The following is a 14751-nucleotide window of genomic DNA, read 5'->3' as shown; positions in this document are numbered from 1 at the left end:
AAAATGGAGAATGAGGCGTACAGGCTCTTTGAAGATACAGATCTTTGCTGGCAAACGAAACAAGCTTGTCTAACTCAAATTGCATACAAATAATTTAAAAAAGCAAACCTCCCCCAGCCGCCCGCCCCAGTATTTTTCTTCCCAATTCTGGCAGGAGCATCTCATGTTGAGCGTCTGCTCCTTTCATGCTACAGAGACACTCTATGTAAACAAAAGCGCACACTCTCTTTTATTTTAGATCCTCTTTCAAAAGCAGGAAAAGAGATAGCACACCAATCGCCCAAGATCTTTGTTCTTGCGTGGAACAAGGATGCATAACAAATGGAGAAACAGATCCAAGCCATAAAAAGGCCCAAGTACATACCTATTCGCTGTGTGCATACACTTAACAGGGAAGTACACTTACCAGGGAGAGCGGAGATCTTAAATCCCATGGTGAAGAAGGCATGATGCTTTCTCCATTCTGCACCAAATGTGTAAGGAGGACATGTAGGTCTACATGGACATATACACTTTTCTTTCTTTGAGACAGAAGAATCAAAGAAACTGGGAGACAGTCGTACAAGTTTCTATATAGATTATTTCAGAATGGACAGGGTTAGATCTCTTTTGCCCTTATATTCGAAGTCAAGGTTGGGGAACCTCTTTCCAGGACCCAATTCAGCTTCAGAGAACTGGTTGGAGGAAACATCCCAGTGGCTAGCAGGGCTAAAGTAAAAAGGGTTTTATAAATAATAATTACAGCTTAAAGCTCTTATTGCCAACAACTAGGGCTGTATCTACATTGCAGAATTATTTCAGTTTGGCACCGCTTTAACTGTCATGGCTCAATGCTATGGAATTCTGGCATTTGTAGTTTTGTGAGATATTTAGCCTTCTCTGTCAGAGAGCATTGGTGCCATGGCGAACTACAAATCCCAGGATCCCATAGGATGAAGCCATGGCAGTTGAAGTGCTATCAAACTGCATCACGTTTGCAGTGTGGCAGCAGACTAAGTCTTAGGGAAGGCATTTCCTCCCTAGAGAATGGAAGAAAAAACATTAAAAGAGCCAAGAAGCCACCCAATAATGGTGGCATGGAAAGGGACACAATGGTCTGGGCAAGCCCAGAGTGCCAGACTGAGGTTCTAGCAGGGCCAGATTTGTTCTGCTGCCCCAGAAGAACTCTTACTGTGTTTAAAAGAATAGAACATAAAAGGGGACACAAAGCAATAAAGATGCCATGATGGAATGGTAGCACCTCTCTCTGGCAATGCTAGTAATTAAGCTCTCTTCCAGGAAAACTAATCTGCTGCTACCAACCAAGCGTCTCTCTAGTAAGATTTGGAGGAACTCAGTGGGTCCCTAGAACAGTCTGTAAACAGCCATTTTACAGTAAAGCAATGAGGTCAACAGGTCTGGCAACCCTGCTGTTTTAACGGCCGTGCAGCCAATGCAAACATGTCACATATTTGTAATTCAAGGATCCGTACCCACTACTTAAGGAATTCTGCAAGGAAACCTGCCACAGGTGACAGATTATGCCTGGGCATCCTGTCAACCATAGAAATGTGATCTGAGTAAGCAGGTAACTAGGACACAGGAACCTCCAATTTCTCCATGTTGCAAAAAGGAAAATAATATGTCCTCCTTCGGTTGAGGAGTACAATGGAGAGATTAACCTCTCTTTTGGAACACGGCTTCGTACCCAGGTGCATACACTCCCCTGGTAAAACCATTTCTAAACAAAAATGGAATAAAGTACTGATCAACAAGTAAGTCAGATTTACCAGCTGTTACTGATGCAATTTATGGATTGCTGTTTCTAAAGGCTATCTTCTCCCATATGAAACTGCCTTAGCATAAAAGACTCTCTTCCCCACTTCTCACCCCTTCTCTTGGCTACACCAATTGTAGATGATACAATGGAGGTGAATAAGGCCATTTCAGTTGTGATGCTGCACTTTCTAAGCTCTCTTCTGTCACTAATTCTGGTTGTAGGAGCAGGAATAATAATGCACAGATGGTCAAGGGAAGAAGAGATACCACCAAAATTGCTGTGCTCGCCTGTAAAAGTTTCTGGTCTGGTCTGTACCTATGCAAATCCAAATGGTGAGTTACCAAGACCATGGAGAGAACCATTTTATTCAGCCAAGCCTTTTGAATCTGATCACTTTCAGACTTTAGAGGAATGACAGACCTCCTACAGTTGAAGCTTCAATCCTGCTTTGCATACTTCCATCAACATCAAATGACAATAACACTTTCAAATTCTCAGATTTGGAAGTTATAAACAGAATAATTTATTAAATTTCCAGCCCTGAAAATCCAGTGTCTTCGACTGTGATATTCCACCACCCCAGCCATAGCAGCAAACTGAAAGGGTGAGCATCCAAAAGACGTGACTTCCTTCCTTAAAACTAGGATTCTGGCATGAAAAGCACTGAAAAAAAGCAGAGAGGATTCAGTAAAGCACAGTAGAGGTGATGCTTTTAGTCACTGTGTACATACACACAAGTGAATGTGTGAGCTAGGAGGAGGAAAAAAGACCTCTCATTTCAAAGAAGTGTCCCCTTTTACGGTGAGAATGGAGTCTCTTTGTGCCAGTCTTTATGGATATTGTTTAAAAAGTATCCAAGAACAATGCCAATTTCATAACACTATTTTAGGCCTATGTGGAAAGGCAACCCAATGCGCCACTGCAATGGTGAGGAAACTTGCGTCTTTTACGACTTCTGATCCATGATTCGCTGCAAGCAAAGCTTCATGTAGGAATCCTTGTTGCGTATCTCGATCACTGCATCTCTGACAAGTTCAATGAACATCTGAGGCCAGAGTTTCTGGAAGGACTCATTTTTCACGTTGATGTCAGTCGCTTCCTTCACAAGCTCTTGGATGTAGGTCTGACAGAAGTTTTTCCTGTCCTTCCTTTCCTGTACAAAGGAAACCATTGTCAAAGGTAAGATCAGGAAACAAATGCCTTTGGAAACAGCAAAGATTAATTATAAAAATACCAGAGACATATATGAGAGAATGGAGGGATAAGCTGTCACATAGTCCCCAGAGAAAGACAGATTCCAAGAGAGGTAAGGAGATCTCTCGCTCTTGCTTTTGCCAGAGCCACTTTGGTTGCTGGAGGGAACAGGAGCATTTGAGCACTGCCAAGTTCCTTAGGCACAAGGGGAAATCAGCTACTTTTTCAACTATGGAGCAAGGGAAAAGCAACCCCCATACACACACACACACACACACACACACACACACACACACACACACACAGAATTTAAACTGATGACAAGGTATGTCTCACTTGAAACTCAACCGCAAAACTCTGGCTTGGTTCAGACATCAAGGTCAAACCAGGGTTTTGCCGTTAGCTTTTTCCTTGTCTGTCACTAGCAGCTCAGAGCCCATTAGTGTCTATATGTCAAGTCAGGGATTGCTGCCTCTGTGTGCATGTCACTCTACATTTACGTGTGCGGAACCACATTTGCCACTTTAATGTCAATTTAATCGGTCTGGAAAGAGTCTTTTGGAGGTCTTCGTGATCTCCTCGTATTTTCACCCTGAATAATCTGGCCCCTCCAGCTTGGCCACTTCACTGCTCATCCCTAGTTATTTTATCACTTAAGAACAAGTTAAGGAACTCTGTGCAAAGGGAACTTGTAGCACTTTTGAGACTAAGTATGTGAAAGAAGTTGTAGCATCAGCTTTCCTAGGCTTGGTCTACTTCCTCAGACTCATGGAGTGAATTAGTGCCTAGGAAGGACTTTTATTATCAGATTGTATGAATAGCTATAGAAATGCAAAACTTCTGGGTATAGTGATGTTCAATTCACTGGCCAAAGTCCAAAAGCTTCTGCTACAACTTCTTTGGCACAGTTAGTCTCAAAGGTACTACAAGATCCCATGGCAATACTGATATTACAGACTAACATAGACTAACACAGCTATGTTTCTAAATAAGAAACTAGAGTCATATTCAAACCTTGGCTTCCACAATCAACAATGTCCATTTATTTCCCTTCCTCCTGATTCTTAACAAGTTGCTAATCCACAAGACCGGTCCCCTTCGCTATCTGCACAAGTCTGGGTTTTTACATCCTCTTAAACTGTTTTAACTGGTTTTAAATCTTGTTTTAAATGCTGACATTCTTTCATGTGCTTTCAATCTGTTTAAAATATTCCTGTTGTTTTAAATTGTTCCAAACTGCTTAAACACATTTTATTGTATGTCAGCCTGAGATGTTTAGACATAGGGCAAGACATCAATAATTTAATTTAAAAATTAAAAAAATAGTCATGGGATATTTATTTAAGTCTCTTTTCAGAAATAAAAGCTTTCATCACGAGCTTTTTAAAAGTCGAAAATACGGAACAATTTATATTGCCAATATCCTTGGTAAGCTTGGTTATGCAAATGATATATACATACATGCATACATGCATGCTTGATAAGTACATTTTTAATTGTGTGGAACTGTTTTAATACGGAGTTAAGGATTGCCATTTTGTATTAAATGTATCTTCCCACACTATAGAGAGCAACATTTTGTGTGTGCAGTTATTTTAGCTAACAAGTCCACAAAAAGCCATGTAATTTTGCCAAAGCCTAGCTTTACAGCAAGCTTCACAAGTTGGGGCAAGAGGAGAGAAAAACCTATTGTCGCAGCGCTGAGGCATTCTGGTTCAATTATCCTAATCCCCTTTTATGTAAGATTTCCACAAAGCCCTATTAACAATTTGCCCTTTGGAGGTTGCCGCAGTGTAAAATCCCATTGATTTATAGCACAGCTGAAAAACGTGAGGTCACGGGGTTGTTCCTCCAAAACCACACAGAACTGTTTTTAATGGGTAGTGAAAGAGGACAAAATCCCTTTGAGGGGCCTTGATTTTAAAATATAATTACTCCTCGTTGAACAAAGCTTGCCACCCGGGATGGCAAATTAGCTGCCATGTTTACAATAAGCCTTTGTTGCTTCGGGTAAGTTAGACTAGCAGTGAATCTTACTAACTTTCCTTAGGATGGGTGTTAGAAAAACCCAGAATGTGGAACTTGTCTTCCCTACTTTGGGCAATTTTATACTTCCACACCTGATTTTAAAAAACTGCCCTTTACTCAGTCATTCAAAATAGGTCAAGGGATCTATTCAAAATAGGCCAGGGTCAGCATTATTGAGAACTTTTTATCCCCACTTGCCAAGTCAGTTTAAATTAACCCAGTATTTTCCAAAATAAAATACTTGTGTACTTTCCTTGTGCCTCTCTCCGTTCTTAGAATTAGCTAAGATGGCCATCATCGGCAAATGCAGCCATCGTTTGCAGGACACAGATTCAATGGAGATCAAACAAGGAAAAGAGGAATGTTAGCTCTAAAACAAAATTGAGCCAAAGATTTAACTAGTGTAATATTGGCCCTGTACAGATAGGCCAAAATAAAGCTGCTTCAGGTCACTTTGGAAGTATGTTGTTTAAATGCTGCATGCATTCTAAGAGTCCGGAAGCTGCGCCAAAGCCACACTCAGTTCTAAGGACTGGAGCATGGCTTTGGCCTGGCTTCTGGACTCTTAGGATGCATGCATCATTTAAACAGCATACTTCCAAAGTGACCTGAAGCAGCTTTATTTTGGCCTGTCTGTATGGGCCCACTGCTTTAGCACTTTGACTATAACACTTGAATTGTAATAATCATACTAAAGATGGCTCAGTGGAAATTGGTGACAATCAGTTTCTGGAATATTGTATGAAACTGGATGTGGTATGTGATCAGTAGGAGAGGAAGAACACAAGGGAAGGAGGAGGGAAGAAAGCCTGGAATATTTCAACAAAGAGACCAGGTGCTACTCATGAATAATCCAGTACCATGAAAACAAAAATAATTCCAGATACCATTTTTTCCCTTCTGTAGACCCCCCACACAAAAACATACACCTAGAGCCATCTTCTACATCTGTTGCTAAATATGCTCCCCCTCTCCAGCCTATTATTTTACCATAGTTAAATCATTCTGGGATCTAAGATGGGTGAGAGGAAATTGACATCAATCCATCAGTCCATCCGCCAATCGCTCCATCAATGTGTATTTGTTCTTTCTCACTTACACATCCATTCAACATTATACATATAAGGCTTTTGGCCAGTGAAACCCTGACTTGTTTATACTCATTTTGTAGTAGAATAAACTAACAGGACGTGGGGAAGAAGGGAGAGTAAGAGTGTGCTTTTATGCATGTCTAGAGCATGCTGAATATCTCAATTTACAACATTTGTATGCCTCAGCTTATGGAGATTTTTCTTAATAGCGCTTCCACTTGGTTGTGGAGCAGGAGGTATTGGTTATGTTTCAGTTACAATCTTGACATAAACTGTTCCTTTGGATGGAAGTCAACTGTGCTGATTCAGGCAAAAGAAAATATATAAGAAACTGATTAAAAAGTAGATGAGCTACCGCAACAAAAACAAACAGTTGAGTTTGGATTTTGGGGGGTTTTCTTGCAGGATGCCTGTTCCACTTGGCCTCCTTACCTCCAGCTTCTCCATCTGGGAATCTCTCGTGGTGTAATTCAGTGTCAAGCGACTGATATTTTCTCCTCCAAGTTTTCGGCGGTCGTTGCCATCTTCACTCGCAGTTCCCAATTTCCTCCCTTTTGCTTCCAAAAGATAACACAATTGTTTCTTCCTAAGGTTGGCCAAGGGGAAGGGAGAAAGAGAAATTTAATGGCCTAAATTACTGCAAATAGATCCCTGTTGGCAAATATATATGTGTGTGTGTGTGTGCGCGCGTGCATGCAGCCTTTCATTTGTGCTTTTCCATAAATTTATGAGTTCTCGGTTAATGGCATATTCTGTTGCTTTATGTATGCAAAGCATTTATCTATTATCTCAGATCTGTAGCCACATTTGTGTTTATGTTTGGCAGATCCTGTAAATAACTATCCAAAATAAGAAAGGGACAATGGGAAGAACTTAAAACACAAGGAGGGGATGGCAGAAACAAATCAAAATGGCTCCTAAGAAATATTAGTTGTTTATTGTGCTCTTTCAAGTCATTTCTGACTTATTTCTGACTTATGGCAACCCTAAGGAAACAGGGGGTTTTGTTCAGAGGATGTTCCCCTTTGCCTTCCTCTAATGCCGATAGAGTGTGACATGCCTAAGGTCACCCAGTGGCCAAGTGGGGATTCAAAGCCTTGTCACCAGGGTCCTAGTCCAATGCTTAAGTCACTATGCCACACTGGTTATGCTACACTATGCTACAATTAAAAAGTCTTGCTTTCTTTCCTTCATCCATACTGGATGAGGGGGACATGAACTACCGTATATACTCCACTATAAGTCGACCTCATGTATAAATCGAGGGCAGGTTTTGGAGCAAAAATTATGGATTTTGATATGACCCGTGGATAAGTCGAGGGCAAAATTTAGGGCTATGAAACAAAGGATGTAAAGGATGAAGCAAAGGAAAACAATGCCAAAGAATTTACAGAATTACAGGAGGCATATGAGTTTGTGTTCATATTAAAAGCTGGATTGACGAGAGAATAGAAGGAAGTCAGTGCCTCCAGGACAGATTATTATCTTGCTTTTCACAAGAGGAAGGTCCCTTTCATACACACACACACACACACACACACAGAGACAGACAGACAGACAGACAGACAGACAGACAGACAGAGATGGGTAAAGTACAATGCTTACGTTGAGCCGTGGATAAGTCGACTCAGGTTTTTGGGGTCACTTTTTTGACTAAAATTTCTGGAGTTATAAATGAATATGTACAATATGCAAGAATTCTCTTAGTAACATATGCTGATGTAATCCTAGTTAGGCAATTTTAAGCACGTTTTTAGGTATTACACAAGAAGATAGATAGTACAATGGGGCAAGCAGGATCACTTAAGAACTCTATGCAACTGCAGCTGAGTACCAGCCGTTCTCTTACTGGAGCCTTTGTATTCAAGAAATTCCCACAAGGCAAGCTTACTCTCTTACGTACATATCTATTTACCTGGTGTCTCCAAGTAATGAGAGCAGGCGGCAATAGGGCACGTCCGAAGAGGCTACGTACGCCAGGACGCCAAACAGTCGTTCGGCCATTATCATATCATTCTGCGTGACCTGAAGAAAAGGAAAGATGGAGGAAGTGATTGCAGCTTAAAGTATATTTTTGGCAGCAGCGTTATTCTACAAGGCACCAAAGACCCATGGCAACCCTAAGGTGAACCTAAAACATGATGAGGCGAAACTAATGAAAATGACACCTAAGAGATAGTGGTTGTTTGGTGCATGCCTTTAAGTTGTTTCTAATTTGTGGTGACTTTAAGGTGAACCTAGCCCTGGGTTTTCTTGGTAAGATTGTTCAGAGGGAGCTTGCTTTGGCCTTGGTCTAAGGCTGGAAGAGTATGACTTGTCTAAGGTCACCCAGTACGTTTCCATGGCTGAATAGGGATTCGAACCCTGGTTTCCAGAGTCAGAGTCAAATGCCCAAACCACTATGTCACACTTTAAATAAAGTTTTTAGCATTGCATCCCAAATCTCCACTGCTTGCAACCAACGAGACAACCGCTCTCATGCACGTGCGTACGTCTTTATGAAAAAATACATAAGATGCAAATTAAGGAGGGTAACAGTAAATTATTTTAGATTTTCCAAACTTTCCAATCGCACAGCATCCCCAATGGGTCACGGATAAATTGAAAAAACATCCCTTTTTGCTTGATCATGTAGGATTGTTCTAAAACATTCTCATAAAAATAATTTATGTTTAGCTAAGGGGGAAAATGTCCATGCTGAGATAATATTAGAAATTTAATGGTGTATTTTCCTTTATAAGATCCTGAATTACTTAAGAGGAACTATTCCCTCTCGTTTCCTCCTCCCTCTGGGAGGTTTCGGTCGAGGTTAGTGCTTGAGCCCCTTGCCTTCTGCTCCACAACTAATACATACCAGAAAGGAACTGAAGAGTAAACCTTGCAATCTGGACTTCTAGATATATTTCATTGTTATCTGATACTGTTATCGGTTTGTAACAAATTATAAATGAGAGTTTCCAATTTTTAGTTAATTTAAGGGCTTCCTTTATGGCCTATATATCACCAGTTTAAACATATCAGGTCTATCAAAAGGCAGAGAATTAAATTCAATTTTAAGCCAATTTCGTGGACCCACTAAAATTAAGTTTTTCTTTCAATGAGTCTCTTCCAGATGGGACTAAAATTGGATCCAACCGAGAACAGTTTTACATAAATAAAATAAAGGCTGCATCTGCACTGCAGAATTAATGCAGTTTGATACTGCTTTAACAGTTGTGGCTGAATGCGATGGACTCCTGGGATTTGTAGTTTTGTGAGATTGTTAGCCTTCTCTGTCAGAGAGCTCTGGTGCCACAACAAACGACAAATCCCAGGATTCCATAGGATGGAGCCATGACAGTTAAAGCACTGTCAAACTGTGTTAATTCTGCAGTATGGCAGCAGCCAAAATAAAATAAAAATGCACTGTATATTCAAGTGGCACATTCTAATTTTATTTTGGTTTTGGGCTACTTGAACTCAAGTGTTTCTTCTGACAAAATTTTCTCATAGTTTTAAGTGGAACTGAAATCTGGTTCCGCTGCCTATATCCATTGATTTATTTGGTCCTCAAAAATACCTAGTTCATGTAAGCAATACCAAACAGAATGACAATTCCCGGGAAGCCTTTGTGCTGAGAGCATAAGTACTACCCATGAGTCCAGGGGTACAGCTATACTGTAGAAATAATAATAATAATAATAATAATAATAATAATAATAATAATGATGATGATGCAATTTGACACCGTTCCATCCTATGGAATCCTGGGATTTGTAGGATGGAGCCATGGCAGTTAAAGTGGTGTCAAACTGCCTTATTTCGACAGTGTAAAAATGTACCCAACTCTGCATTATGTATTAGTATATCTCTTCCACTGGACACCTCTTCCAGCCAGTGGCACGATCATTTAAACCAGCACTGCAGGTTGAGGTGATACTGAATACGGCAAGCCAGGCCTTGAAAATATTAAGCTTTCCTTACCTCTATCCCATTTATTTTTTGCAGGTTGAAATGGTTCAGTCTAAAGAGAACATAGTATTTCCACAAGGTGAAGGTGACGATTGGGTTTCCCTGTGCGTCAACGGTTAACTGCTCAAGGCGGCGAACTTGGGCTAAGGCATTGAACTGTTGCAACATGACAAGGTTGGTCTCCTTGAATTTCAAGTGCTAAAGAAACAGAGGGAGGGGAGAGAGCAGGAGGAGTTAAAGATCTGGTGAAAATCAGAAAATTACAGAAATTTGTATTTACAAAGGTGACTCTATGTATTTTCCCCCCAACTTTTTTTTTAGAACTCGAAACACATTTAGTTTATTCCAGAATATTTTCTGTCAGCTCCCAATACAATCAGGGACTTTTTATACCAGCTCCCAGTTCGGTTTACTTTGACCCAATACAAAATCAGATAGAACAGGAAGAAAATCTGGACTTTTCAGTTTGGATACACCCTTAGAGTGTTGCAGGTACCATGGCCCATTGTACAAGCTAATCATGCAGAAGTCAATAAAACTGATTCAGGACGGGCTAAAAAAATACTTCTACACAATGCATAATTTATCAAGACTTGTCTTATGCTTCTATATGAACCAAATATATATGAACATCTCTTAACATTTTGTGACTTGCCCCAAAGAAGAACGAGACGCTTTTACCACAAAGTTAGGAAACTTGATCTTCAGTTTCGGCAGCACTGGAACAATTTCATCAAAGTCTATGAAAATAAAAGAGACCGTAGCAATGCTCCCAGCTGTCTGGATGCTCCAGTTTCGATCCAGGGATTCCAGAGCCCCTGAGCCATACAGGTAGAGAATGTCGCCGTCTATTTCAACTAAGTGTGAGTCTAGGACAGAAAGGCCTTGTGTGGCTTTGCTCAAAAGCGAATCAAGAGACCTGCAGAGAGAAGGAAAACATTACAGATGCTTATGAAGTCAAAGGCTTTCATGGCCGACATCCAAAGTTTTTTGTGGGGTTTTCGGACTATGTAGCCATGTTCTAGAAGAGTTTATTCCTGATGTTTCCCCAGCACCTATGGCTGGCATCTTCAGAGAATGTTGGCATAGAAGAGAGCTGTGTATGTATGTATATGTGTGTGTACACACACACACACACACACACACACACACACACTGTGTGACCCTGGGTAGGGGGGAGTTTCATATTAATCTGTATTGTTCTGTTGTTGGTGGCAGGGCCTCAGGGTGGGAGGATACCTCCCTACCCAGGGTCACACAGTATTTATATATATCCAAACTCTCTTCTATGCCAACATTCTCTGAAGATGCCAGCCCCAGATGCTGGCGAAACGTCAGGAATAAACCTTTCTAGAACATGGCCACATAGCCCGAAAAACCCACAACAAACTTGTACAGATGCTTGCTGGGCACTACCTGTTGTGTAGGTCAGCAACACCTTTACCACAAAGGCCCTTGTTGGAAATAAGACTGTCAGCTGAAAAGCCAGTTTTGCACATCTGTCTAAGCCTAGAAGGTGTCATGCTGCAGAACAATGCTTCTGTGGAATAAGCATTATCCTGAATCCTCCAAGTTTGCCATCCCATATTAGAAGGATATGTGAATGGGATCATCATCACTGTTAAGATCTGGGAACACACAGCAACTAGATCTAGTTTAACTACAAGTACACTTAGGTTTCAAGCTGTTGTTGTGATAGCCACACATCCTCTGTTGTTGATGATGATACAACTTTTGTAAAGTATAGCAGTCAGCTTCTGTATCATTCCCAAAGTCTCATAAATCAATCAGTAGTAATATTCTGTTGGGTATAATACAGAAGAAGACTGCTACACTTTACCAAAGTTGTATCATCATCATCATCAACAACAACAACAGATGTTTGGCATCACAACCACAGCTCCAAAACAATAAAACCTAACTCTGCTCTTAGGTTACTAGATCAGCTGTATCAAAACTATGGGCTATTACAACCTGTATGGAGCTGGGTACTTTAGAACTTATTAATAGTGTTATTCCCCTTGCTCATAAACCCTATTATGAACTTCTTGCTCATTTAACATTTTTAAAAATCCATCTGATTTTCTTGGTCAAATATTTGGGATGGGGAATACTGTGTAGCACCTGATTTCATTTGTCTTCCCAGTACTTACAGGCCAAGCCTATACGTGAAAGAATCCATAAGTTGTGCCAAAATGTGATTTTTAATTGGCAACAGCATCAATTGGGCATATTTCTGAAAATTCAAAGGCGTCTAGGCACCACCCAGGGAATGTTCGATGTGCATTAAAGTTTACTTTTAGTGGACTGTGCTGTACAGGCTCCATCCTTCAGATTCCTCACGTACAGAAATAAAAAATGTTCCCAGTGAAAACTGGAACCATAAAATTGGAAAATGAATTGAGTTCCTCTGACTTGTTATTTTAACCACCGTGTCTCCCGAATGGTCTTAATATACTACAACAGGCACAACGCCAAGGAGGTCAAAAAGGTGAACAATGTAGTAACTAATTTTTATTTTATGTTATTTTATTCGAATGTTTTATGCCTGCCAGGCTTGGACAGCATGCTAGTGGGAAGTGGCAGGTCTTTCTAACACCAGTTACTTGAGACCCTTTATACTAAAACCAAGCATGAGAAAACATTTTTCAGCTCAAGGATTGAATTCAGTTCCAAAGAAGCTCTTGGCTGTTCCCTTCCAGGGGCAGGTGGGGCAAAAGGAGCAGAACCAAAAATGCCAACATATTTCAGCTTAAAGCTCTATTGCCAGTAACTAAACTTTAGGAGAGTCATTTCAAATTTTTAGAATAGGGGTGAGCAACTGTACGGAAGCCAGGAGTCAATGCCTCCCCCCAAAACCACATTCTTAAAGATTGCAACTACCCCCAAAGTAAACCTAAATACCTTCCTTTTCCTCTGCAGTCCTTCTCAAAATGGCAACAGAAAGTACCACTGTGTCCCTTCCTATAGCCATTTAGAGAGGGACTTCAGAAGAAAATGGGCACATGTAGCATGGGATTCTGGAGTACTTTGGGGGATTAGGTGGGGTATTTTCACACTTTTGGGAGACTTTCTGTATGGTATGGAGGCAAAAATTGACCAAAATTCACACCATTTTTTTTTTAAATTTGGAGAACAAGTTGCAGAACTTTTCACAAGTAAATCCAATATATACTGGGGAGCGTTGATCAGCAAAAGGATGACATTTACAAAGTGAAGGGCCTGGAAAATACCCAGAATCATTATAAACTCTGCAAACCTGTAACAAAATAAAGCTGTTTGGATTATTTCATTTTAAGAAGTAAAATTTTGCCACTTTATTTTTAGAGGGATAAAGGCAGAGAGCGGCTCTTCCTGCATCTTATTCTATAAAAGTAAATTACAGCTTCCAGAAAGAACGTGGAAACTTATTTTACACATTGCATTTTATTTGAAAGAGCCGGGCCAAAGAATTGTAGCGTTCATGATCAGGAAATTACTAAGAATAAACCAGCTTCACAGCCTGCCCCAAAGTAAGTAAAGAAAACATTACACAAAGAACTTTGCTTTAACTGGATGAAGGGGAAAATAACTTAATATTATTCTAAAGCTGAGTTCTCAGGGCTAGGCAAGAGGCGAAACCATTAGCATTAATAGATGCTACTGTGTAGGATATGCCATTTTTACACTACGATCAAAAAACAAATTTTGTCCAAGTGACTGATGGTCCCCACAGAGACCAAAAAATCTTCTTCTTCTCTGCTTTCCACTATATAATCACAACCAGCCTTAAAACATTTCAAATCAAGGGGGAAAGCCTTAAGGGAAAAGGGCTGTTGCTCCCAGACAGCCCCATACTTCCCATTTCATGGGAATTTTTGCCTGTAGGTATCTCTCCAGAATTAAGGGTGGGGATCCATTGCATGCATAGCCAGTGACTGTGGAAAGCAAATTTCTGAACAGGTTGTGCCTGTGGCCAAAGTCTGTTGAACTCTTCTTGTGGGAAAAGGTGCAATATGGCAGCATCCATTTATCTAGTCTGACTTCCAGTTTCCAAGAAGACTACTAAGGAAGAGGCTGCATTCCATTCTCTACAATCCCACAATGAGTAAGTCACCATCCCAACCTATGAATGCATGCCTTTAAGTAAAAAAAAAGTCAAATATACAGAAATGACATCAGACCTATCTGCCCAAAGTTTACATTTACCAAAAATTCCAACCTCGCTAAGTTTCCATTTGAGATTCCTGAAAGAAGCATAGGTGCTAATATTTGAAAGATATTTTGTGTGTTTATGTGCGTGCGTGCGTTTTTAAAGAAAAGTAGAAACTTAAATAAATTATAGTTATTGGCTTTGGCAGGCAGATGGAAATCTACGTGAAAAAGACCAAAATAATTTCAGAAATTATCTTCTGAATCATCAACAGAGTAACAGCTAGAGAACAGTTTCAGTTAAAACAACACAGGTGCAGGCGTCAACCAGGGAGGGAGAAGGTTCAGCTTGCAAGAAGCTGTTCAGAGGAACCTGGTGTTTATCAGATCTACTCATGCACAAAGAATTAACAGCTTCATTCAGCTGATTTTGCATTATCTGGCTGTTTGCTTGATCTTATTAAACTGGTTGTATATTTTGAGTAATACCGCCAGTAGAGAAGGATGAAAAATAAATCAAGATTTAGATACTGGAGGGTGGGACAATATTTGGAGAGACTGCTGAATCAATGGGAGATCATGTATTCATTTAAATCA

The 14751-nt window shown here is 40.3% G+C and overlaps 1 protein-coding gene across 1 annotated transcript in view; it reads right to left on the bottom strand.

The window, feature by feature from the left end:
• Positions 1 to 2258: 2258 nt before the first annotated feature.
• LOC149307150 (leucine-rich repeat-containing protein 49-like) overlaps positions 2259 to 14751 on the bottom strand; it is a 43477-nt gene continuing 30984 nt past the window's right edge. Inside the window, exons 13-17 of the mRNA XM_089538422.1 lie at positions 10705 to 10942; positions 10036 to 10221; positions 7988 to 8097; positions 6505 to 6658; positions 2259 to 2912 (exon numbers count right to left, since the gene is read on the bottom strand). Of these exons, the coding sequence (XP_089394548.1) occupies positions 2706 to 2912; positions 6505 to 6658; positions 7988 to 8097; positions 10036 to 10221; positions 10705 to 10942 (895 nt within the window). The 3' untranslated portion in view covers positions 2259 to 2705. The remainder of the gene's footprint in view (positions 2913 to 6504; positions 6659 to 7987; positions 8098 to 10035; positions 10222 to 10704; positions 10943 to 14751) is intronic.

This window comes from Sceloporus occidentalis, unplaced genomic scaffold (assembly GCF_023333645.1).
Source record: "Sceloporus occidentalis isolate IW3139 unplaced genomic scaffold, rSceOcc1.0.p SCAF_9, whole genome shotgun sequence".
NCBI lineage: Eukaryota > Metazoa > Chordata > Lepidosauria > Squamata > Phrynosomatidae > Sceloporus > Sceloporus occidentalis.
Note: the sequence above shows the minus strand (reverse complement) of the source record. Positions and strands in the feature narration are given on the sequence as shown.